The 27,140-nt window shown below is 41.4% G+C and overlaps 1 protein-coding gene across 2 annotated transcripts in view; it reads left to right on the top strand.

The window, feature by feature from the left end:
- Positions 1-27,140, top strand: part of ARHGAP32 (Rho GTPase activating protein 32) — a 116,680-nt gene that overhangs the window by 59,644 nt on the left and 29,896 nt on the right. For both annotated transcript variants that reach the window (XM_008142545.3, XM_028146907.2), the window contains 3 exons: positions 474-596; positions 2,534-2,611; positions 19,218-19,299. In XM_008142545.3, the coding sequence (XP_008140767.2) occupies positions 474-596; positions 2,534-2,611; positions 19,218-19,299 (283 nt within the window). The remainder of the gene's footprint in view (positions 1-473; positions 597-2,533; positions 2,612-19,217; positions 19,300-27,140) is intronic.

The following is a 27,140-nucleotide window of genomic DNA, read 5'->3' as shown; positions in this document are numbered from 1 at the left end:
GTGATACAATATCCAGTAAATATGTTAGATATTTTTTCTTAATTTGCATATGCAGAGTTACATTATTCTTTTCCCATCGGAAACTGGAAGGCAGGATGGAAAGGAGAAAGATTGCAGAACTTAGAGCCATGTCAGCTTGTATTGAGATCTTGGCTCCTTCACTATTGTCTGTGTGATCTTGGACAAATGATTTAATCTGTTGCAAATTACATGACCTCTTTTAGCTTCAGCATCTTCATCTTTAAATAACAAGAATGATGATTAGTATCTTTTGGAGTTACGAGGATTAAATTAAATCATAATGTCACATGAATAGCACAATGACTGTCCTACATTAAGTATTCAGTAAATGGTAATATGTTTTCTTTAAAAGATTCTTTGGGTTATAGTTTCCCTAAATCCAATGGAATGTCAAAGAAACTTTTGCAAGTGTCATGTCTCTAACCATCTCATAGCACTTGTCTTTGTTGTAGATTGATAATAAGGGCAATCACCTTCTAGTCCACGAAGAGTCATCCATTAACACGCCTGCTGTCGGTGCAGCCCATGTTATCAAGAGGTACACTGCTCGGGCCCCTGATGAACTGACCTTAGAGGTAAACGCCTAAAGTTGCTGCTCTGTGTTCGCTCGGCCTCATCCTTAACCGTGTTAATCACTTTTTAATGAAAAGCACCAGGTTTTTCATACCCCATTATCGTTTCGCTTGGCATGCCACTTATTTTCACTTAAATGACTATTCATCTTTGAAAATTTCAACTTCAGTGTCTCCCATTTCTCTAGGAAGTCATTCCTGCTCTCCTTTCCCTACTCCAGGCAAATACATCTCCACCCCAAGTCTGGATTGAATGCTGTTCTGAACCATTCGCCTGGTTCATCACCGACATATCACTTAATTCCATTCACTCGTAATTCTTCTCCTGTGGGTCTCTGTTAGCTTCTTGAAAGCCAGGTCTCAGTCTTTTTTTTCTTACTGTAACTTTTCAGTACCTCAAAAATGATACCCAATGATACTTCTTTTTTTCTCATTGTTTGTTCAAAGACTGAGCTAATGGATGGGTGAGAAGAGAAATGAACGTTTCCTGCTTTCAGATGCAAAAGGAGGCGAAGTAATTTCTTCCTTTAATATTGGCAAATGAGAGATAAAAACCAAAAAGCTAATAGTTATTCAGTTTAAGGAAAATCAATCTAAATTTTTACTGTATAGAATCTGAACTGTTCTCAAACTTAATTTTTAGGTTCTATACCCAGAGGAATGTAGATCTTGAAAGATGCCAAGTCTGTTAGCAAACGTGGCTTTGTGAAGGTGACTCTTCCCTGACTTAAAATATTCATTGTGAATACACAAAGAAAATTCCTAAAGCAACATGAGACACATTAGTCACATTACTGTGTAGTACTTAACTTTGCTCTGTCACAGAGAGCATCACTTGCTTTGATCAAAGAATGTAACTTCCATTAAATAGGTTATTAAAAATGGTTATTGCCATTTTATATTTATGATTTTGTGAAAGTTTGTGCAAACTCACTAGTTCTGTTTTTGTTATTTTGTTTTGTTTTGTTTTTTTAGAGGGAGGGAATAAGCTATTGTACCTTCTACGGAAAGAAGTGTAGTTGTCATCAAATTTTACTAAGAATAACCCAGGAATTGTAGACATCTTAGGCCTGTCGTAGATGATTAAGTAAGATAATGTCAAGTGCTCAGCACAGTGCCTGGCACGTGGCAATCGCTCACTCATTGTGGTATTAACAGAAGCTGCTGTTGCTATAGATATGAGAATATCTGCCTTTTATAAGTGAACAAGAGGCCCGGTGCACGGATTCATGCACTGGTCAGGTCCCTCGGCCTGGCCTGCGCCCTCTCGCAATCCGGGACCCCTCGGGGAATGTTGGAGAGCCAGTTTCAGCCTGATCCCACAGGCCAGGCTGAGGGACCCCACCGGTGCACAAATCCGCACTGGGCCTCTAGTAATGCATATAAGATCTTTGGTTAATCTCTTCCTGCCCTCCGCCCTCCCACTTCCCCCTTCCCTCTGAGATTCAACAGTCTGTTCCATGTTTCCATGCCTGTGGTTTCTGCTCCTGCATTGAGTGCCTGCCCCCTCCTTGGTGGTCAGTGTGCATCATAGCTACCCTCTTGTCCGCAGGTTGGCCGGTCACTTAGGCTTTTATATATATATACATAGATTTGGTCACTTTCAGTAACAGCAGTAAGAGAGGATTGTAACAGCTGAGGGTGTGATGCCCAACCCTTCCAAAATCTTCCGCCATCAAGCCGGCTTCCTGCAGTTACTGCTCAGGTGACGCCTGATCCCAGTCTTTGTGCTGCGTTACTTTTTGTAGCCCTCTCCTTAACAGATGGTTAAAATTATTATTAAATTCTTTACAGAAAGAGGTAGTATGTTTTTTCAGAAAAGTTAGCCAGAGAGGAAGATAGTGCTTTGACTCTTGCCTTCCAGTTCAGGTTAAATTTGAGACCTAACAGTTGGTTTAAAATTTGACGGACCGCATTTCCCTTACGTTTTATTCTCCTAGGTGGGCGACATCGTTTCTGTGATCGACATGCCCCCAAAAGTGTTGAGCACGTGGTGGAGAGGCAAGCACGGATTTCAGGTGAGCAGTGGAGAATCGGGTGTGGAAAAGGCGAAAGAGCAGTTTTTCTTGGTTCTTCGGTAATATTTTGGTTTACAGCGTGTACTGGCAATAGACTTTACCATCAGAATTCTGTGTGCAGTGGGAGAAAAATGTAGCTGGTACTAGACCTGGGCTTTCTTTTCTAGTTACTAATGTGGTTATTTTTACTGCCTCCTCCTTTCCCAAATGGTGATAAAGCCCGAAGGATGAGCAGAATCACAGGCCTGATGATCACTTTGTGATTATCGGGCCTGTGACTACATTGCTTCTAATATTGGGTTTAAATCATGGTTTTCATATATTTTTATCTCTAGAATTAAGTCAGTTTGTCAATTTTTTTCTTTAAAATGCGTTTATACTGCTAATGTAAACAGTGTATTAATAGCAGAATAACAACAGAATCTAAAGTAGTCTCATTTCTTCTTCCACACGTGGCTAAATAACGTTAGACCTGATAATGACATCATGTACTTTCTCCAGCACTAATTTCCATAGTCTAGATAGGGTTTCTTTAATCTTTTAAAACGGTCACTGGAAGCGCATCTAAAAATGCCTTAAGATTGTATTCTTGCCCTAACCGGTTTGGCTCAGTGGATAGAGCCTCGGCCTGAGGACTCAAGGGTCCCAGGTTCGATTCTGGTCAAGGGCATGTACCGTGGTTGCGGGCCCATACCCAGTAGGGAGTGTGCAGGAGGCATCTGATGGATGTTTCTCTCTCATCGATGTTTCTAACTCTCTATCCTTCTCCCTTCCTCTCTGTAAAAAAATCAATAAAACATATTTTAAAAAAAAAAGATTGTATTCTTAATATGTTACCTCTGTTTTTTGTGATCTGTTTATAAAAATCTTAAAATATTGCATAAATAAAATACTGCTACATAGTTGAAAATATTAATAACTATTATAAATATTGGTCTTTAACTACATATTAAATAAAACTAATTACTGGGCTTTTATAAAATGTATTATATTAAAAAATAATCATACGGTGGTTAAGAGCATGGGGTCCGCTGCCATATTTCTTGGGCTTTAATCCTGTGTTATCTTGAGCAAGTTGTTTAACTTCTCTGTGCCTCAATTTCTTTAATTGTAAAGTGGGGATTGTAGGACCTTTCTGTACCTTATAAGATTATTGTAAAGATTAAATGTGTGAGGATAAAACATGTAAAGTACTTAGATCAGGCCTGATGCATATTTTTCACTCAATCAATGTTGATTTTTAAATTTAAATAATTTTGTTTTTTATTTTTTAAAATTTAATTTTATGTATCCCTTTATCTACTATAAAAATACCTATAGCAATTTATTAATGATTAAGACCAGAAAAATTATACCCATATTACCCCACAAATTATTTGTTTGTATATTGGGGTCCCCTTTCATCTGTGCTCTGATTTCTAGATTGCTAGGAATAATTGGTGCCTTTGATTGAATACAAAGGTATGTAGAAGGCTGGGGTTATCTTTTTTCTATTAAGGGATCAGTTTTCCATGTTCATGGAAATGAGATATAAACTTTAGGATCTCAGAGATGATAAAAAGTATATTTGGCTTTAAAATGACAGTTATTTCTTGGCCTAGATATTGTTACCTTTCTTAAAATCTTAGGTAACTCACTTGCTTTCTAGAAGGATTCTAAGTTGAACTCTCTAATTAAGAAGAAATTAAAGTCCAAAACATTTCAGTTATTTGAGTGTAAAAATATTAGCAGGTTTTTCCTTCTTTCATGTAACAAACATGTATAAAGTAGTGAGTCTATGTTAGGTACAGATTTATCTCCCAAACTCTTTTATTTAGAGTCACACAAATTAGTTTATTGCCTAAACAAACTAAATTTTAAAAAAAGAAATGAGAATAAAATAACTAGTTAAAAAGTAGTTTATTGCCAAAAGAAATTATTTAAAGTAAATACAGGGCTTTTAAACTTTAAGAATTGATTTGTAATTGATAATGAAAGGTGTTTTTTAATATTACAAATGCTGTTTTTTCATCCTGGTTGGTCTTGGAAAGGGGCGTCTTACCTGTCTAGATCACGTTGGAATATGCCTGTGATTTGGGTTTGTGGAGCACCCATCAAACCAGGAGCAGGTCCTAAATGTCAAAACTTCATTTAAAAAAGGAATCTAGTACTTTAAGGACCGAATCCACTCTTCCTTGCTGTTCCTGAACAGTAGTCCATTTGTATGTGCATCTTATTATGGTTTATTGCAGGGGGGTGTGCATGGAAAGACACGTGTTAAAGCATCGGTTATGTGCAAAGTATTGCGAGGGTCTTCATACGTGTTTTCTTTAATCTTTGAAAAACTTCATGGTAGTTGCTATCCCTCATTTTATGGAGAGGATACAATTTCGAGAGGATTAATAAACAGCCAGGATGCCAGATCAGTAAGTAAGTGATGGAGAACCTTTTTCTGCCAAGGGCCACTTGGATATTTATAACATCATTTGCGGGCCATACAAAATTATCAGCTTAAAAATTAGCCTGTTATATCTGGTCAGTCATTTAATTAACTCACCCCTAATGCCTTGGCAGGGCCAGACCAAACGATTTTGTGGGCCTAATACGGCCCGTGGGCCGGACGTTCCCCACCTCTGGACGAGGGACTCCCATCGGGGCTGCTTAGTCACATCGTCTGAAGAGCACTGAGCGTGATTTCTACATTGACTCTCCTGTTATTGATCTTCTCCACCTCACTTTCCCACTCTAGAGAAGAAACATCTTTTCTTTGCAGTCCACGGGAATGTTAAAAAGATTAAGCAACTGTGGACTGCACAACAGTCAGGCTGCTGATGGAAACGCCGCTGTTACCACGGGTTACGTTTTTACATGATGACTAGTAGTACCTTGTATCTGGAACAACTCCTCTTCAGGGTATTTGTGACAGTGTTTACTCCTGTTAGGTAAAGTTGTGAGCATATGCTGATCTCTTCTCAGATATTCTGTTGAGAGAGGGAGATAATCGTAATTTACTCCACGTACAGTATCAGCCCTCACTTCCCATGGTCAGTAGGTTCTGGGACTTCAGTCGAAACGATATAACAAAGCTTGTTTTACCACAGGCTAATTGATATAAGTAGTTATGTTCCTAAGGCATCTCATCAACTTTATAACGAAATGAAAGACATTGAATGAAACCATGTTATCCCAGGACCTCTGTATATGATAATTATAGATCAGATCCTTTTACTATCCTGAGTTTTAAAGTTTGAAGTAACTGGAATAATGGCTTAGTCCACTGGTTTTCATAATAAGAAAACAACAACAGTGGGACCCTTAATCAAACAGAACTTACATTGAACCTCACTGTGAGAACATGTAACGGGGGAGCTGCCCTGGTTAGTTTGGTCAGGCACCCTAGGCCTCATGCCCCGTGGAACATGCCTGGTTGACCTCTCCTAGACCTCCTGCGACATCCCAAAGGGGCCTCCGTGGAGTGTATACAGGTAACACTGCTGGAAAACCACTAGTTTAGGTTACTAGTACTCCTTATATTTTTGTGGTGGATATATTATATCAAAGACTATTTTATAATTTGAACTTTTAAAAGCCAGTTAAGCCCAGCTGGTGTGGTTAAGTAGTTGAGCATTGACCCATGCATCAAGAGGTAGCCAGTTCGATTCCTGGTCAGGGCACGTGCCAGAGTTTTAGGTTGCGGGCTTCATCCCTGGTAGGGGCCTTGCAGGAGGCAGTCAATCAATGTTTCTTGTTCATTGGTGTTTCTATCTCGCTCTCTAAAAATCAATAAAAACATTGCTTTTTAAAAAGCCAGTTAAAGGTTTCTTTCTATTTCTTCTTCTCATTACAGCAGTCCCTTTAACATTTCTTGCAATTCTGGCTTGGTGGTGATAAACTCCTTTAGCTTTTTTTTTTTTTTTTTGTCTGGAAAGCTCTTTATTTCACCACCTATTTTGAATGATAGCCTTGCTGGATATAGTAATCTTGGTTTCAGATCCTTGCTTTTCATTACCTTGAGTACTTCTTGCCATTCCCTTCTGGCCTATAGAATTTCTGATGAGAAATCATCTGATAGCCTTATGGGGCTCCTTTGTAGGAAACAAATTGCTTTTCTCTTGTTGACTTTAAGATTCGCTTTTTGTCTTTAATTTTTGGCATTTTTATTATGATGTATCTGGTCATGGGCCTGTTTGTGTTCTTCTTGCTTGGGACTTTCTGTGCCTCCTGAACTTGTGTGGCTTTTTCCTTCACCAGGTTAGGGAAGTTTTCTGCCATTATTTCTTCAAACATGTTCTCTATCCCTTGCTCACTTTCTTCGCCTTCTTTCACACCTATTATGAGAATATTGTTAAGTTTCATGTTGTCCCACAGCTCCCTTAAGCTGTCCTCCTGTTTTTTAATATTTTTTTTTTTTTTTTTTGGGTTTCTCTGCTTGAGTGATTTTTTTCAACCTTGTGTTCTAATTTACTGATTCGATTCTCAGCTTCCCCTAATCTGCTGTGTATTTCTTCTAATGTGTTCTTTATTAGAGCTATGTAATTCTTTATTTCTGACTGTTCCTTTTTCATAGTTACTGTATGTTTTCTCATGCTGTTGAACATCTTTACCATCATTATTCTGAACTCTTTATCAGATAAACTTGTTATCTCCATTTCATTCATCTCTTCTTCTGGAGAATTTCTTCTTCTTTCATTTGGGGGTTGTTTTTTGGTCTCCCCATTTTGGATGCCTGTTTGGGTTTGTGTCTATGTAATAGGTAGATCTGCTATGCCTCCAAATCTCTGGTGAAAGACAGTTAGCTGTTTCTGACCAATTATATCTGGCAAAGACTCAAAGCCTCCAGAGACCTGCCTCTGCCTGCAGACTGATTGGATTTAGTCTTGAGTAGCCCTCAGGCAATCATCCACAGGTGTGGCCAGAAGTTTCCCAATAGGGTGGGTCAACTGTCTTCCTTCCAGGCAAAAACCTCCTGGATAGCAAAGGTCTGCCTGGAAAGATGACCTCTACCGTGTGAGGGAATGACTCAGCACAGGAAACTGGGGTGCCTACTTTACAAGATCTATACCTAGAGCCCCCAAATCTGGCTTCTGTTTACATATCTCCAGTCAACTCTGCCCTCCCTCTGCCACAGCCCAAGGTGAGTGGCTGCACACAAAATTTTGTGTGTTGGCCCTTTAAGAGGGTGACTGCATATCCAGCCATCTATCCCTGACAGACAGTAACCCTGCAGCATTTCATAGTCAGATGTTATGTGGCACCTTTCTCAGTTCTGGTTCTCTCTGCTGGGGGGCCCGGCTTGGGGATATGATCCCAGAGTTCTCAGTGGCACCCCCACATCTGAGACAGTTCTTCAGAACTTCAATTGCTGTCTGTGGGAGCCTGGCCAGCTCTTTTGTGCCTCCTCCCTTCCTACCAGTCTCTATGAAGTCTCCACTTTCCATCCTTGGTTATCAAGATTCTCTCCAGCTAGTCTTCAGTTGATTATCCAGGATAAAAAAGCCAGTTAACATGCTAAAGGGATTATTAGATAAACTTGTTCTTTATATAAGGACATTTTTTATGTGACTCCTTTTAGAAGGGTGAATTTGACTTTTAAAATTTCTGTAATGTAAATTGTCTGAATTCCTGGTATTTCATATATTCTGATGTAGATGGATGATGCAGATTCAGAATGTGAATAATCATCATCTTTTATTTTTGTGAGATTGTTTTGTTTCTAAGGTTCATCTACTTGCTAGGACTACCATAACCACATACTACAGACGGAGTGACTTAAACAACAGAAGTTTACTTTCTCAGCCTTCTGGAGGCTGGAAGTCCAAGGTCAGGGTTATTGCCAGGTTGGTTTCTTCTGAACACCCACTGCTTGGCTTTCAGGTGGTCCCCTTTTTGCTGTGCTCACATGCATTTTTTTTTTCCTCTGTGTGCACACATACTCAATGTCTTTGTCCCTGTATCCTAATGTCATCTTAGAAGGACAGCAGGCAGATTAGAATGGACACATCTAAATGACCTCATTTAACTTTGATTGCCTTTTTAAAGGCCCTACCTTCAAATATATTTTGAGATACTGGGGGTTGGGGCTTCGAAATACGAAGAGGTTTCAACCAGTCATGAATGGCTAGGGGGTTGAGGTCTCCTTTGGGGCTGGTGTGAAGGCGGTCAGGGACTCTCACGCAGACTTGATAAGCAGCAGGGCCCTCCCTGAGCCAGGCTGGCCCTAGGCCGAGGGCGGGCAGACCTTGGGGGCATTGGCCATGACTGCAGACTAGAATGTTACAAAGATGAAGCAACTGAGGACTCCAAAGCAGTGGGTGCTTGGCCCCCCTGCTGTCCCAGGCACGGAGGAGGCCGAGCAGCGAGCAGCATCCGAGAAGTTGCCCACCTCGAGCTCACAGGCTGGTGTCAGGCCTTTGTTTCATTCATGACAGAAGGCCTTCATGGCACGGGGCACTGTGCCCTGAAGCAGTACAAAGGGACAGGCAGGCCCTGGTGATCTCCTTGGGACCTCGCAGAAGAGTGGAGGCTTAGAGCCCAGAAAGTTCCCTGTAAGGTCCTGGAGGAGGTGGCTTTTGAGTGCTGAATCTTGTGTATGTCTTCTGAGGACAGGATGTCCGCATGCCCCACCCGCAGCTTGGGCATGTACCCTGACTGAGAATAGAACCCACAACCTCGATGTGCCCTGACCGGCAATTGAACCCACCACCTTTCAGTGTACTGGTACGATGCTCCAACCAACCGAGCCACACTAGCTAGGGCTTCATGGTCTATCTCTCTCTCTTTTTTTTAAATCACTGTCTAATATTCACTGTTATGGATGTGCCAGAGTTTATTATTAAAGAACTTCTTGGTTTCTTCCAACTTGGGGCAATTATGAGTAATGCTGTTCTAAATGTAAACACCCATGTGCAGGATTTTGTGTGGATGTAAGTTTTCAGCTCCGTTGGGTGAATACCCAGGAGTGCAGTTGCTGGGTCCTATGCGAAGCCTCTGCTTAGCTTTGTAAGAAACCCAGCTGTCCTTCAGCGTGTTTGTACCACCTTGCATCTCCATAGCGATGCTGCTGCTCGGCATTCTCCCCAGCATTTGATAGCTGCCCGTTGTTTTGGGTTTTAGCCATCCTAATAGCTGGGGAGTGGTGTTGCATTGTTGTCTTAGTTTGCAAATAAGTCGGTCCAAGGAAAAGCACTGACTAATATACTGAAGGTGCTATACTGCCATCTTCATTCTTCCATTACCAATACTTCTCTCCGTTCTCCCTTCTCCAGATTCTCAAACTGAAGTGTATTTAAGAATCACCAGGGGAACATGATAAAATATAAAACCCCAGGACCTAATCCCCTCAAGTCTGTCTCAGTGGTTGTGGGATGGGGTTCCGTAGGTGTTCCTCAGTCCAGTCTCCTAGACTCGGCGCTGACTCTGTGCTATAGGTAAACTCCGAGTCAGCCTGTGCTTGATAAGAGATCGGCATTTGCCAAGTTCTAGTCTGTGTGTTGCTTTAGCCTAAGCCATCGTTTAGCGGTGGGAATAGAAGGATTAGTTCATCCCTGTGTTTAATTTATACCATGACTCCGTGTCTTTTCTTAAACTCTGGGAGTAGGAAGTGTTATATTCACTATAGTAATTTGAAATTCTGAAATCTGTTCTTTATTTTTTTTTGTCTCCTAAGGAGTATTGAATCTTTTGTTTTCCGAGGTGTTTCATCATATAGTGTACTTTAGCCAAAAAAATACACTTTGCTTTTTTTTTTTTTAACTAAATGGCATCGGCTTTTGTGGCTGCCTGTAGACTCCTGTTGGAAACAGGAGGTGAGTGTGTGGAAAGCCTTCTCTTGGTAGGTTAAAGGCATCACACAGGTGTACCATGCTGATGTCTTGGTTTGTCTGTTTTCTCTGGGAGCCACAAGCATCAGAAGGAGCTGAGAACCATGCTACAGCTAGATATTCCTAATCAGAATCTGGGCGAGTGGGGGGTGGGGTGGGGAACAGAATCTGAATTTTATCAAGTTCCTCGGATGAAGGGCAAAATGTGAGAACCGCTGATCTAGCCTCCCGCTGTGTATCCTGTGCCCAGCTCAAACAGGAAATCAAGCACAGTTTAGCCAATGTTCTCTTCTCCCCCAGAAACATCCTCCTTACAACACATTTGGGAGGTTCACCTGGTGGTCACATTTCGTTGAGAGACGGGCAGAATTTCACGCAGCCGGTGTTCCCCTGGTTCTCCACCGGGTGGTCAAGGACCAGCTGTTTATTTTATTTCACAGTTACAGCAAGCTGTCCTGTAAGCGCTTTTGTGGACCAGTCTCAGAGAAGCAAATCTTGGACAATAACATTTTTCTTATCTCAGGAGTTTAATGTGGTTTCAAATAACTTATTTTCAGAAAAGTATTCTTTAGGCGAAATGGAGATATTCGGAAACCTTGCCCATTTGTAGTAGTTGAAGGGAAGAAGGCCGTCTGCCTGGTTATTTATATAAAGCCCATCATCTGTCTGTGCGGAATCCAAAGCTGCACTTTTCATTACTCAAAATTAAATAGAGCAGAATATTTCCTTTCCAGTTCATTGACGGGGATTCGTGCACTCTAATTTTTCATCTGTAACGTTATATAATTTCAAGGGAAGAGGAAGTATGTGACACTACAAATAGAAGTAGCTTGTAACACTTGCTGGGCAGTTCTCGGGTGAGCTATTCTACGTGTTTTAGCCTTTAGTTCTCACAACTCTGAGAGAGGTACCATTATTATCTCTGTTTTACTGATGAGAAAACGGAAGCAGACAAGGGTTAAACAACTCGCCAGTGTTACTCTGCTGTTTAGTGTCAGAGCTTAGAAACCTAGGGATTCTGGGCAAAGAACAGGTCATAGAAGTAAGATGATGAACCAGTTGTGGCTTCTACTTGTCTACTTGTGTGAGTCATGGGTTTCTGTAGTGAAGTAGAAGATAGTGGATCATCTGGGCCTAAACTGTCATTTAAAAATTATAGAATTCCAGAGATAAAGGAATTTGGATACATTGTTCTGACTCACAAAGACAGTAGGTAGTGGTGTAGCCAGGACCAGAACACAAGGTTGGGGAGTTCCAATCTTGTATTTTTCCCTCCTTGAATCACAAAAATATGTACATTTTCTTAAGCTACTTTCTTCTATTATTTCTTGTTGCTGGTTTTATTTTTCTTAGTGGTGCCATTAGCAGCTGCCATAGATATAACTTTGTTCCTTGATAGCTTTTTGTTAATTTATAGCATCAGAATGTGTCCTACCAAATGATGCTTAACATTCAGTTTCATGAAAACTATTTACTAAATGGCTCAGAGCAATAGTTCTTAACTTCATCAACTTTTATAACGCTTTTGTTATGCTAAATATTTTCTAAACTCCTTCTTTAAGATTCCGAAGTGAGATGTACAAATGATATAAATGTACAAATGAAATAACTACCTACAAACACAGTTTCAAAAAAGTCAGCATAATTTTTCACATATAATACAATGAAGAAAAAAGGAAAGTAATTTATGTATTTAAAATACACAATATATGTTTAAAATATAAATACTGGGACAACTGTGTGAGAATCTTGTTATAGATTAGCAGCATTAATGTCAGTCAGAAAATATAACAAAACCCACTTATAATAGCATTAAAATATGAAACACTTGGGGATGTATCTGAAAAAAGAAAGATCTGTTTACTGAAAACTGTACAACATTTCTGGGAGAAGTCAAAGAATCTATAATAATAAAAGCATAATATGCTAATTAGACCTGATGACCTTCCAGACAAAGCCAGGGCTGCGAGCCAGGTCATGGGTGCCGGGGGGAAGGAAGGCCTACTCTTGCACAGATTTCATGCATCGGGCCTCTAGTATCCAAACAAATGGAGAGATTTGCCCCGTGTATGGGTCGGACATCTTTATATTGCTGAGGTGTAATTTCTTCCTAAATTGATCCCAGTAAAAATCTCAGCAAACTTCTTTTGTGGAAATGGATAAGCAGATGAAACAATTCATATGAAATGCAAAGGACTAGAATAGAACAACCAAAACAGATCTTAAAAAGAAGAAAAAGTTGGAGAACTAAATGAACCCTAATTAAAGACTTACTATACATTGAGTGGCCAGATTATTATGATCTCTGAACGCATAATAATCTGGCCACTCAGTGTATATCTTATATAATAAAAGGCTCATATGCAAATTGTCCCCTTGACCAGGAGTTCGACCAGCAGGCAGACTGGCCAACCACCCATGTCCCCTCCCCCTGGCCAGGCTGGCTGGACCCCACCAATGCACAAATTCATGCACCGGGCCTCTAATACACACACACACACACACACACACACACACACACACACACACACTGAGTGGCCAGATTATTATGCTTTCAGAGATCATAATAACTGGCCACTCAGTGTACAGCTACAATATCAAGAGAGTGTTTTCTTCTCTTGCATCAAGTGGCCTCTGTTTGGCTTCATGCAAAAATGATATTTCATTACTCCTCTTACTTAAACTCTCATCAGTATTTGATTAATCTTTTCCTGACACGTCCTTCTCTTGATGGACATGACACCACCCTCTCACAGTTCCTCCTATCTCCTCAGTCTTCTTTCATATAGCATCCTCCTCTGCTGGCCCTGAAAGTTTAGGGTTGGACTGCCTTCTCATTCTACCTTCTTTGTCCTAGACTATCTTATTTATTCTCTTAGCTTACAATGCCATCTATACGCCCAACTCCCAAATGTATATCCTGATCCCTGACCTTGTTTCTGAGTCTCAAGAATGTATGTTCTATTGCAAGAGTAATGTTTTCAAGAGTAGAAATTAGGGAGCTGGCATTTCAGGTTTAGAGAAGTATAAATCAGGCAAAGAAACCAGCAGCAATGTGGTATTTTGGGGGTGTGAGTGGGGGAGTGAGGAGCAGGGGAGGTATAAATAGGACTATCTTTAAAAAACCCAGTGCGAGAATGATTAGGCCATAAGCAAATGGAACCAGAAACTGGGAAGTAAGGAACTGAGGGAATTTGCTTCTACATTTTGCTCCATAGCAGCTACTGCTTCTTGGCCTTATCCTCTTTAAAAAAAAAACACACACACAAAAAAAAAACCATATATTTTTTAGTTATAACAACTCAATGGAGATGACTAAAATTTCTGACTTAGTGCCCTAGCTGGTTTGGCTCAGTGGATAGAGTGTCAGCCTGTCGACTGAAGGGTCCTGGGTTTGATTCCGGTCAAGGGCACATGCCCAGGTTGTGGGCCCAATCCCCCAGTAGGAGGTGCGTAGGCGGCAGCCGATCAATAATTCTCTCTCATCATTGATGTTTCTATCTTTCTCTTCCTCTCTGAAGTCAATAAAAATATTTTTTAAAAAAATTCTGATTTAGTTACAAATCTTAAGAGACAGACTGATTGACTCCTTAACTTGTGGTCTGATCAAGACTGGATGGAGACCCCAAAGAGCAGGGGTTCTCTGAGAAAGTCTGGGAAGTGGGGAGACATAATCGGCATGTCCAGGTGAGAGACTATGAATTTGTCTCTGTTTGAATCTCCTCAGTAATATGATTTTTCTCCAGCAATAGAGAGGCATACAATCTCTATTTGACTCCGTTTTTGCTTTGCTGGATTGGTTTGGCAGAAGGTTAATATTACAAGGAAATGAAGGGTACTGATGTTTTAAAAACGTCAAGTGATCAATCACAGGGTTCATCCTGGGTATAAAAGCAAAGAGATCCGAAGGGAGATAGGCACCGTGTTGGGGGGAAGTACAGGAAGGCAGGGGTTGGGAAGTCTCTGAACTTGAACTTCACTCATTATGGAATGTGATCATTAGAGACCTGGCTGGGTAGGAAGCTGTCGTCAGAAAATGAGGAACTTGGAAACTCTGAGGCCAAACTGTTTCCACTGATGAAAATGCCTGCATATCCCTAGAAGCAAGAGCAGTACATGACTAAGCTTAATTAAAAAAATATTTTGTGATGCGAACAGCCCTAAAGTTTCACTAGCTATAAACAAAATAAATAAACCATTCAAGTAGGAATTCCTGAAAAAGTTAGCGGTTAGCACATTGCGATGTTGAAATTCCTTTTTAGATTTTGGTCGGTGACAGCCCACAGTTCGGCGTAGGCTTCCTCCTTACGTAGCGATCTCTTTACCTTCCCACTGCTCCCGAGGCTCTAGGCTTATTTTATTGCAGTAGCGTCGTATCCAATACTTCCTCTAGGTTGTACCAAAATGGTTTACAGTGCCTTCATTTTTGTAGCGGAACCTGTGTTCTTTCTACTGTGAGCGTATCCTCGAGGTCGAAGATCAGAAGAATCAGGACATGGCCTGTTTCCTTTAGTTCCTTCCTTGTTCTCCTAGCGTGGATTCTTGTCAAGCTGCTCCGAGCCTATTTCCAGGGCAGGCGCAGGACCTGGAAGTAGAATAGATTAGTGGTGAGCTGGAGGCAGCGGTGTGATGTTAGGAGTTTTGTAGGACAGTTATTAAACCTAGCCATTATTAAACATTAAAGCACATACATTTACAGGAAAATGAATTATTATTAAACACAAAGGGAGCAAATACTAAAGACATGCTAGCTACTTGCCTGGTATCTGTGCTGATTACTTCCGCCTTGTGCACTATATGGTAAAAATACTGCACATCAGGCCGTCCTGCATCTCTTCCCAACTCTGCATCCAGTTGTGTTAGCCTGGCAGCTCCAAACCAGCCAAGGTGGGAGTGTTTAGGCTATAAACACTGCAAACTCCACAAATCAAGGCCTTTCCCCCCTGAAGAGCCTGTTGTTAAACATTTCCCCTTTGGTCCACTGGCCGACGCTCCAACCACTGACCTAACCTGGCCAGTGATAGGGTTTGTTCTTTTTCTACCTCCTTAAGTTATAATGTTAGGTTTTTATTTGTATATGTCCTGGTTTCTTGAAGTAGGCCTGTATTGCTATAAATTCCCTCTAGTACTGCTTTTGCTGCATCCCAGGAATTATAGTATGTCATATTTTCATTTTCATTGGCTCTATGTATCTTTTGAGTTTTTCCTTTACTTCTTCTTTGACCCAATAGTTGTTCTGTAGCATGTTGTTTAATCTCCACATGTTTGTGATTTTTTTCAGCTTCCTTCCTGTAGTTGATTTCTAGTTTCATACCATTTTGATCACACTGGATGCTTGTTATGATTTTAGTCTTCTTAAATTTATTAGATTTGTCTTCTGTCCCAACATATGGTCTGTCCTTGAGAATGTCCCATGTGCACTTGAGAAGAATGTGCATTCTGTTGTTTTGGATGGAAATGTCTAATACATCTACTAAGTCCAACTGCTCTGTGTCATTTAAGGCCAGTGTTTCCATGTGGACTCTGTCTGGATGATCTATCCATTAACAATCTCTCCCTTTAGGTCTATTAGTAATTGCTTTATATATTTTCATGCTTCTAAATTGTATATATGTATTTGTTGTTGTTGTGTTTTGTTAATCCTCACCCAAGGATATTTTTCCATTGATTTTTAAAAGATATATTTTTATTGATTTCTGAAAGGAAGAGAGAGGGAGAGAGAGAGAGAAACATCAATGCTGAGAGAGAATCATTGATTGGCTGCCTCCTGCATGCCCCACACTGGGGACCAAGCTCACAACCCAAGCATGTGCCCTGAATGGGAATCAAATATGACCTTCTGGTTCACAGGCTGATGCTCAACCACTGAGTCACGCCAACTGGGCTCCATTGATTTTTAGAGAGAGTGGAAGGAGGAGAGACAGAGAGAGAGAGAACCCTTCTGTCTGTGGGCTGACAGTCTAACCACTGAGCCAAACTGGCTAGGGCAGGTGCTTACATATTAGTAAACTAGCGTTCCCGTTGCAGGAAAAATCCTGCAATAGGATTTCCTGCTGTACTCTACCCCACCTCTGCTCCTCCCTTGCTGCCTGCCCCGCCTTCTCCGCCAGCCCGCCTGCTTTTCCCTTTGCCCCCGGCCCTGCCTTTGCTCCTCCCTTCTCTCCCCCCCGCCCCCCCCCCCCCGCGCCCCGCTTGCTTGCTTCTTGGAAGCTTTACTCCCTTCTGCAGCTCTTGGCTTCTTTCGACGCTGTCTTGATATGCAAATTAGCCGCCATCTTTGTTGGGGTAATTTGCATACTCGTCCTGATTGGTTGGTGGGCGTGACTTGGCTGGTGGGCGTGGCTTGGGTGTAGCAAAGGTGCGGTCAATTTGCATATTTGTCTATTATTAGATAGGATGTTATATCTTCTTGATGGAGTGTCCCCTTTATCATTATAACATGTCCATATTTGTCTCTCTTACCTTTTTCTGTCTTGAAATCTACTTTGTTTGATAAAAATATGACTGCATCTTCTTTACTCTGGATACCATTTGCTTGGAGCATCATCTTCCACCCATTCACATTGAGCTTACGTTTGCTTTTGTAGCTGAGAAGGGTCGCCTGAAGGCAGCGTGTAGTTGGGTCCTGGTTATTTTTTGTTATTGTTTTATTTTTTTAAATGTATTCTGCTACTCTGTGTCTTTTGATTGGTGGTTTTCCTTTGGAGGTTACTGTCTTTTTCCCGTTGGCTGCCTTGAATTTAGAAACTGGGCTAGCTGCTTTCACACAATTATCTAATATTATCCCGATTTTTACAAATGAGTAAGAAACTGAGACAGAGGATCAGAAATTTGCTCCAGATCACAGCGCCTTAGCAAATGTGTGAGCTAAGTTTAGAGCCTGGTCTTTTCTCCATAGCAGATTGCAGAAATGTTCATAAATGGACATGAATTAGACTTTCATGGAAATATTTGGTAGTGAGGACACTTGATACACACATGTAAAAGGTGGTATTATGTGCCATATTCATCTAAGGCAGTGGTCGGCAAACTCATTAGTCAACAGAGCCAAACATCAACAGTATGACGATTGAAATTTCTTTTGAGAGCCAAATTTTTTAAACTTCTTCTAATGCCACTTCTTCAAAATAGACTCGCCCAGGCCTGTGGTATTTTGTGGAAGAGCCACACTCCAGGGGCCAAAGAGCCGCATGTGGCTCGTGAGCCACAGTTTGCCGACCACGGATCTAAGGAAAGAGCTGGAGCCCTCTAGGTCTTCTCGCATCCAACACCCTGGGAGAATAATGGATAACAGCAGGTGCTTACTGTGTGTATTTTCCTTACACTGACCCATTTAATGCTTATCACAACCTGTATGAACTCGGTGCTGTTACTATGTTTAGATGAGTAGACTGAACCAGAGAGGCTTTGTTACAAACCCGGTGGAGTAAGTGGCAGAGCGGGAGCTGACCTCAGGTGCTGTTACTCTTGAGACTGTGCTGTTAACTGTTATATCACATGCCCTCTCATAATAACTGATTTGTGTAAGAGAGAAGGGAAAGGATTTGTCACGTTGATTCTTATCTGGTTCTAACCAGGCTTGGAAGAATTTCTGCTTGTTTTAGTTAAATAGGAAGTTCAATAAAATGTGATATAGAATAAAACAAATAATCCCAAATTCAGATCTCTCAGACCAAACTGGCAATTGCTAATAACCCCCTTTTCGCTCATGATAAGCTGGTTACATCTTTATAATTTTAAGAACAACCATAAAATATCGATCCAGAAATTGAAATGGTAATGCGGCAAATGAGTGCGTGAGAATAATCCTCCACAGATGGGAATGCTGCGGCTCCGGGCTCCAGGATGAGTCATGGTCTTGGGAGACCATGGCATGCTTCCCCAGAGTCTGTCAGCAGAGGGATGTGCAAAGTGATGTGATTTTCATGTTTCTGCCTTCACATCTGCTGCATGGCAGCGCGATTATATTCCTCTCGGAGGAAACATCAATAAACATGGGGAAAGATTGCCTTTTTACTCTTGTTCCCAGGCGTCTTCTCTCTGTAGTCATTCTGTTGGCTGCACTGTCCAGTCTCTCTGGGTGACTTGGTGCTCAGCATTTTCCCAGGATTTCATCTTCTTAGGATTTGACCTCTGCCATGAGTAATTCTACCAGGTCAAAGTGGTGTGTTTCTCAAAGCCAGATTCTGTCACCCCTGCGGAGATTGGCTCTTTCCTCTCTGCTTACCCACTTATCCATGCACCACTAGCTCTTCAACTACAGTAAGAACCAGGATTTTAAATGAGCAGTTGTTTAACCAATTTATTTTAGTTTTGTCTTTTTTTTTTTTTCATGAAATTTGTGGAAGAATGAAGAGAAAATGTACAAAAAATTTGAATGTGGCTTAGTGTAGGTTTCCATAAAATCATAGGGAAGATAAATAGAAAAATTCATAGTAGAGATAGTAACACAAATCAAATTGAAATGTCAGCAGAGTAAATTATTGAGAGGTAAACATGGTAACTACTACACGCATAGGTTAGTATCAGACTCAATATTTTAATTGGTGTAAAAAAGTGTGGAAAATTAAAAGCTCAAACTTAAAAAGCAGACTTAGCTATTTGGACAATTAAAACACACAGCTCTATATTCATAGCAACAGATTGTTTCTTTATTTGTTTGTGTAATTGGTATCATCTGTTATCTAGTCTTGGACTAATAGGGTCTGTTGGGAGGGACTGTGGAGTCATTATGAGAATTGAATTGGCGCTGGTCACACACTGCTCTGCTCTCTGGTTTAGAATCCTCTGTTTGCTGCTTTTCTCAGGTGGGGCTCTTCCCTGGACACTGTGTGGAGTTAATTAATCAGAAAGTCCCCCAGTCAGTGACCAACTCAGTGCCAAAACCAGGTGAGTACACTCATCAGCGTGGTATTTTACCAACTGCTTAAAGATACAGGCTTTCTCTTTTAGTCAAGCACGTAGCTTGTTTTGCAAGACTTTGTATTCATCGACATAATGTGCGTTCTTTAATTTTATGTGGCTTTGATTTTAAGAGATTTTTTTATTTCTCTATTGGTCATTTCACCAAAGTTTACGTGCATTCAAACTTTTAGACAACTTTAAAGAACTGTTTGCTCCACTAAGCTTTGTCATTATTTGTTTTTTCAATTACATAGGAATATAGCTTCTTCATGAATAAAATGATAAAAGAAAATACTTTCAAAGAACTGACATGGAAATAGAATGATTAGCTGAAACTTAATAGATGAAGGGGATGTATAGTTTATCAGTGCTTGTGAGTTTCAAAACTATTTTAAACAGCATATCTTACTTATATAGCATATGTATCCTGCTATATAAATATGTGGAATTTTTTACAAATAATTAAAGCAATATTAAATTTTTGTTTTTTGGGGGTGATATTATCTTGCCAAATCGTATAGAGTATCTAGTCTGGAATGTTTTAATGTGACAGTGTGGTCAATACTTTGAAGTTATTACAATTTAACATCACAAATATATTGTGATTTCTTGTACATTATTTTACACAGTTTTGCTCTACAAGCTTAACTTTTCTTAGTTATTAAGCCTCATCTTCGATCATTTTGCCTCAGAGACATACTGTAAATTGAGTTTTTAAAAATTAGTTTAATATTGGTATTAAACTGTATCAATCAAAGACTTTCTCATGTTTTGAATGAGAAAGTGACATTTCTAATTGTGATAACTTCCAGAAGCTTTTAAAACGTGAGCGAGTTAATTAGTTATTGGTGTTTCTGGGAAACGGGTTTCTATGAATAGACTTGTATGGCATTGTTACCGTATTTTCCGGCGTATAAGACGACTTTTTAACCCAGGAAAATCTTCTATACGCCCAGTCGTCTTATACGCCGGAAAATACGGTAATTCTAAAATCAGTAACGACACAGAATGACAGCACCCCTTCAAAAGCTCATGTCTTCTCTTCTGAGAGCAGCACCCCAGGGTTGTCCTGGGGAAAGGTACCTTCTTGATCCATTTTGTAAAGGACGATGGGAGTTCTGCCAGCCTCAGGCTTGCTTCACACTTTAAAACGGTCTCTGCCTGCAGTTTATTTTTACCATCGCCATCTGTCCCTGCTGGATGCCAGATCTGAGAGATGGAGCTATAGTTTGATACTGAAATGCAAAGCTCCCTATATCACCACACAACAAGGGCGATAGGAAACAATTTCCCTTTGGAGCTCTTCTTAACGTTCCCAAATGTTAAACTATTTGTGGACGTAAAAGTAAAATTAATGGGTCACCGTGTCCTTGCTTGGAGTTTACTGAGCAGTGGGTCTATTTATTGATTTCTTTCTTCATGCTCTCAACTATTATCTCTTCAGTTATTTCTTTGGTACAATTCTCTGTCTCCCTTTTCCTTTACACGTCAGTGGTCAGTTATGTTCTTAGATATTGACTCACACATCCTCTCTTTCAGGTTTGGGTACTTTCTAGTGACCTGTCTTAGAGTTCACGGACTCTGTCCTCTGTGTAGGCATCTCTTAAGGCATCTAATAAGTTCTTACATTCTCATCTCATGCATTTAATTTCTAGGATCAACATTGGGTCTTCTTTATAGTCTCCAAAGATGAATTCTCCCATCTTCTGATATTATTTACCTTTTCCTCCACAAAGAAAGAACGAGGAGTCGGGAGAAGGAAGGAGAGAGTGAGGACAGTGGGGGAGGAAAGTTGAAGACAGAATAAAAGCAAAGCTTATTCTTGAGGTATGAACTTCTAAAAATGAAGGACTAGGGAATTTAGACAAACCTTCCTTGAGAAGAGTTAGCAAATTTGGACCAAAATGAAATTCTCTCTTTGAAGCATTTGAGAATGAATAAGGCAGGAAGCAGGTACTGAGTAAGGTTAAGCAGAAGGAAATCTGGTGGAGTGTGGAGACTTTCTTTCCCTCCTGTATCTGCTGGTAGAGTAGAGAGAGTCATTGCTGGGGGAACAGAAATTGGAGCTCAGAGCCCAGGAGGGCGGAGTGGCTGATAAATGCCCCAAGCTTTGAGTTGAGATTTTTGTGGAAATTGAAAACTGATTCTAAAATGTAGATGGAAATGCAGAGCCAGAAATACTCCAGACCATTTGGAAGAACAAGAAAGTGGGAAACTTACTATAATAGATACCAAGATTTATTGTTAAAGCTTCACTAATTAAGATACTGGTATTGACATAGGATTGACCGATCAGTGGAACGGAACAGAAACCAACATGTGTACACAGATCCTTGATTTATAATAGAAGTGGCATTGCCCAGTGTTGTCAAAAAGGCAGTCATTTCAGTAAATGGTGTTAGGTCACCTGCACAGATCTGGTCTGTATTTAACCCCATACACGAAACCCTTTCTAGGAGAATTATACATCTGTATATGAAAGGTAAAACTACTGAAAGGTAATGCAGTAGACTATCCTCATGCCATATTTTCATGATCTTAAGTTAGACATAATTAAAAAGCTTAGTAATTAAAGTTCAGAACACTGTCTTTTTAAAAAATATATATTTTATTGATTTTTTACAGAGAGGAAGGGAGAGGGATAGAGAGTTAGAAACATCGATGAGAGAGAAACATCCATCAGCTGCCTCCTGCACACCCCCCACTGGGGATGTGCCTGCAACTAAGGTACAAGCCCTTGACCAGAATCGAACCTGGGACCCTTCAGTCCCCAGGCCGACGCTCTATCCACTGAGCCAAACCGGTCAGGGCCAGAACACTGTCTTAATATGCTATTAAGCTAGTGAGAAAGGCAAATCACAAAGTGGGAACATATTGGCAGTGCACGTATCTGAAAAAAGTCAGGCAACCAGGCTCTGTAAAGAGGCAAATAAGAAGAGGACAGATACACTGATATTTTTTTAAATGACTGAAAACTTGCACAGGTACTTCACAGCAAATGTCCCAACTGCTCAATAAGCATGCGATAAGATGCTCAACATTGTTAATCTCTAGGGCAATGCAAGTTAAAACCTTATTGCCTCATATACACACCCACCAGAATGGCTAACATTTAAGAGTAGCAATACCAAAAGTTGCTAAGGATATAAATCAGTGGGAATTCTCATACCCCGCTGGTGGGACAAACATTCTCTATACACTCTTAGGTCTATATAGAACGTTCATGGCAACCTTATTCCTAATTGTCAAAAAACTAGAAAAACTCAAAGGTATGTCCGTTGTGGGGTGGGTAAAGGCCTGCCCATTCAGTGGACTTCTCTGCAGCAGGGGAAATGACAGGGGGTACGGCTGTATGCAGCAACATGGACGAGTCTCACAAACATAAACGCTGATGAGGAAGCCTGGTCTCCATGCACAATTTACACCGTGAAACGCCATCAAGCGGGGAGAGTTCAAAGTCACGGAGTCTGAGCCTGTTCTGTGGTGGAAGTTACACAGTCCTTCACAGGACCCACACAGTTTGCTAACAATGAGAGAAAAATAACAAGTGACCTCTCCTGTGCCATCAGCAGCTATTCAATGACAGAGCAGAATGCCTTCCAGTCCGCCATATATTTTAGCTTCTTATGTTGTTGAACTAATTATAGTCTCAGAGGAAGTTGCCAAAGCAGGTCCCATATACAAAAAAAAAAAACTCAACTTCCCCCAGTTGTCACATCCCACACAACTATATAGGACAGTATCAAAACCAGAAAGCCGGCATTGTTCAAATCCTGGTGAGCTAGATTACAGACCTCACTCCAGTGTCACCAGCTTTGCACACTCCTTTTTCTTACCACGCATTTCTAGGTGGCAGAGAGAGTGCAGCCTTTTGGGCTTCCAAGTTCAAGTTCCTGTTACTAAGTAATTCTGCAGACCATTGCGGAGTCGATTTATCCCGCCCTGTGTTTGTATGTTGGGTTACACGAGGGGGTTATGAGTTGTGCTAAGTATTCCCAGGATAGCTTTTCTACAGCATGGATTTCCCCTCCCCCTTCTTCTTCCTGCCTTTTCTTCAGCTTTCGCTTTTCTTTTCCCTTGTCCTGGCCCCCCATCCCTTCCAGTCTCTAGTACAGACCAAGAAAAGGGTGGGAGGAGGGGTGCTTTTCATTTAAATGTTCACAAAAGAAGGGTGGCTCTGAATAAACATAAGAGCCCCATTTCCTACACCAATAAAATGGGAACCTCCACAGCCTTTGCATTGGTCAGAATTAACATGTGTGGTTTTTTGTTGTTGTTGTTGTTCCTGCCGCATAGTAGAGTTCTCTATGGCCTTTCATATTTTAAAATCACATCAATTCACTGTTTTTTTTTTCCCACTGTGCCTTACCATTTATAAACAGTTTTGTATTCAGAGCTGTATTCAGAGAGGAAGGTAAGGAAGTCTGATCTATAGCGGGAGACTTGGGCAGGGTCCCGCCAAGGCCCCTAAGGATCTTGAACCAGACAGCTCCCACCTGTGAGGCCTGGCAGAGGCTGGATCCCTCCGCCTGGGCTTCCGCCCCTCTGGTTTGGGATGCTGGAATCGGCTTCCTGGGGTTGTAATGAAGCTGTTTGTCAAGTGCGCGGATCGTGCCTGGCACCGGGTAACGCTCCCGTGTTTGTTAAAAACAAGTTCCTCGATGTGGATTTACCTTGGTGTTAGTGAAAAGTCATTTGGAACAGAAAAGATGTTAATCTCTCCCAATTCCTTTATTTCTTCAAGTAATTCTAATAGGGTTAACAGTACAGTGCCTCGTATAAATATTGACTCTCTCTTAAGTATTTGCATAAGTCAAGTTACAGTTTTAACATTTGGCCAGCGTGTAAAGGAGGAGGCCATACTCAGGAAAATTTGTTTAATTCTAGATTTTCAATTCTGAAAAAAAAAAAAAAAACCTATTATATTTTACCCTCTAATAGATGCTCAAGAGATTGCTGTCTGTCAGGATTTTTCACACAGAGGCATTACGAATGGACACTTTTTAAAACATGTTATTAGAACAACAACCGCAGCTTATTATCAGCAAAGATATTAAAGGGTATGTTTTCTTAGCCTGTTGCTACCAGTGGAAGGAGTCAGCCTTTTACTGGCAATACTTCCTGCACCATCCACGGCTTCTCTTATTCATTGGGGCCTGCGGTACCATCACTTTCCTTGGATCCACTCCTCCCAGCGGAAGGGTAGCTTTGAAAGGAGTAAAAACAACACCGAACAGCAAGTTCTGCTGGGGGTTCCGAGCAGGAAGTTCACCTGGTGAGGCCGAGGGGTGGGGTGGGGCTGGGCTGGAGCAGCCTGTTTTGCCAGTGGGAGTGCGGCGGGCGAGGCGCTTGGGGGAGGCTGCAACGCAGGACCTGCTGAGAAGGGAGGATTAAGCCCTGCAGGCAGGAGCTCTCACCCCCCACACAGTGGGCGAGGCTTCCCGGGAGCTAAAAGCTGCTGATGGGGGGCCTGGAGACAGAGCGAGCGGGAGCCTGAGAGCGCTGTGGGCTTGGACTTGGAAAGGTCTGAGCCGGCGATCGTGCTTCATTCGCTCTGCCGGCGGCTGCACGGCCTGCAGAGCTGCTGCTGTTTCCCGGCGGATCCCCTGCTGAGGGCAGTCATTGGGAATAGTCTTAAGTATTGATCCTCAAACCTGTGCCACAGCAAAAGGTAAGGCTACCTCAAACTAGTTACTCAGACGTTCCCTCCAACAGCATCCGGCATGTTTCACGGTGACTGTTTTTACATTTGATTTGGGCACATGTGTCCTTGGTTGCTTTTAAGTGAATGCTTGGCTAGTGCTTGGAGTGTCCAGAAATTGAATAGTTGAGCCTTAATGCTTGTAGAGGGATGATCATTTTTTTGAAGTAGGTTGTACCACATACGTACTGGGCAATGTGTGTCTTTCCTAGTCGGGGCATTACCCATTTCTCTATTTGAAACCAGCTTCTTTCTTAATGTTTTCTAGACCTTAGGTTAATGCACGAACGTTTTTATGATGAAGAGAGCCTACCTGTGCTCCATAAGCCACCAGTATAAATCGTATTTAAGTCTTTTCCTGGTGGGTTAGTGTGTCAGAGGCAGCACATAGGATTTACTGAAAAGGACTGGGCAGAGGCTGCTCAAATCAGCACGAGGAAGTAACCCTCCTGCCCTTCTACCTCCAGGGTTGAGTGTTTTTTCCTCGTTGGCATTAGTGAGGATCGCCAGCTCCGTCCATAAAATACTTGTGCTAGTCTGTGTCTTCCTGCAGGGATTGTCTGCCACCGGGGTAGCAGTCCGCGACTCTATGGACCTTCTCTAGCCCTTTCGTGAACACAGCAGGGACACCAGAGTTTTCTCTGAATCCCAGGTCAGACCTGTTAAGAAGTTGAGCACCCTCCCCCCCAACCCCAGTCAGGAAAGTTCTACTGTTTAAGCCAGGCGTCCTCAAACTACGGCCCGCGGGCCACATGTGGGTGTTTTTGCCGTTGTTGTTTTTTTTTTTACTTCAAAATAAGATATGTGCAGTGTGCATAGGAATTTGTTCATAGTTTTGTTTTTTTAAAACTATAGTCCGGCCCTCCTACTGTCTGAGGGACAGTGAACTGGCCCCCTGTTTAAAAAGTTTGAGGACCCCTGGTTTAAATGATATCAATATTTTAATTTTCAAAACCGTAAATGGGGGGATTTCAAGCATTAGAGCTCTTTTTCATTGTCAGCTTTAAAAACCCCCTACACTTGTAGCTCATGTTCATGGTTTGGGACCAGAACTTACCTCTTTTACAGTATCGTGTAGTAATCCTTCATAAGGTATTCAGTGGAAGACAGCAGAAGGCGGAGGTTTCTGAGGTTCAGTTTACATTTAAGAGCCTGACAGGGGAAGGGCTGGGAAGTGACTGTGTGTGCGCCTTCCTGATGGTCCCAGCCCTGCCTCGGGAGGTACACCCAGGCCCCATGGAACCTGGTTTGCAAAGCCTCAGGTTCTGGTTAGCTCTGTGCCAGGCAGGATCCTACAGGTTCTCAGTCCAAAGGCCAAGAAAAACTGCAGTCATAAAAATCACCCCTGTGGATCGACACTTACTGAGTGAGCGCCGGGCATATATGTAATTTCATGAAAGCATCATAGTAACCCTGAGGGGTGTGTATTATGATTGTCATTCTCACTGTGTATTTGAGGGAGCTGAGACTTCACTAGGTCATTTGCTCAAGATCTTGCAAATTGGGAAGCTGTTAGAGAGGATTCAAACTCTCAGGTCTGTCTGTCGCAGGAGCCCGTGTCCTTGTCCCCAAGCTAAAGGTGAGGTCTTTCGTAGGGCAAATTCCAAGACGTTTGCTTTTGATAGAGCCTTCATCATCAGTTCAATGCTCTCCAATATAGAAGAAACGTTTCCCTCCAGCTCCTGAAAGAAAAAAAAAAAAGGGAAAAGAAAAAACCCAACCCTTAGAAGCAAAGCTTAACGAAGTGCAAGAGTGTGTGACATCAGAGTGAATATGACTACATTTTAGTCTAATTAAAAAAAATTTCCAGACAAGAGAGTTTTCACACTGTCAAGCTTAAGGTTCTAAGACTTTCAGACGTCTAGAAATTCACATAGTACTTTGGATAGTCCTCTTACCTTGGATGCTACCGAATTCCCAAGACTGTATAGTTATTGTATTTTAAATTTTATAAGAGGAAACATATAAATACATGTCTTCCTGTGGTGGTACTAGTTTTTAAACTTTTGTCAAACAGTGCTAGTGCGTCTTAGAAAAATAGGAACCCAGATTATTTTAAAATCCTTGGCAGAGTTGCTTTCATAGCCTATATCATATTCATCCTCCTTGTGTTGGGATCTGAGTG

This window comes from Eptesicus fuscus, chromosome 23 (genome assembly GCF_027574615.1).
Source record: "Eptesicus fuscus isolate TK198812 chromosome 23, DD_ASM_mEF_20220401, whole genome shotgun sequence".
Taxonomy (NCBI): Eukaryota; Metazoa; Chordata; class Mammalia; order Chiroptera; family Vespertilionidae; genus Eptesicus; species Eptesicus fuscus.
The sequence above is the reverse complement of the archived record's forward strand: the minus strand, read 5'-3'. Positions and strand labels throughout refer to the sequence as shown.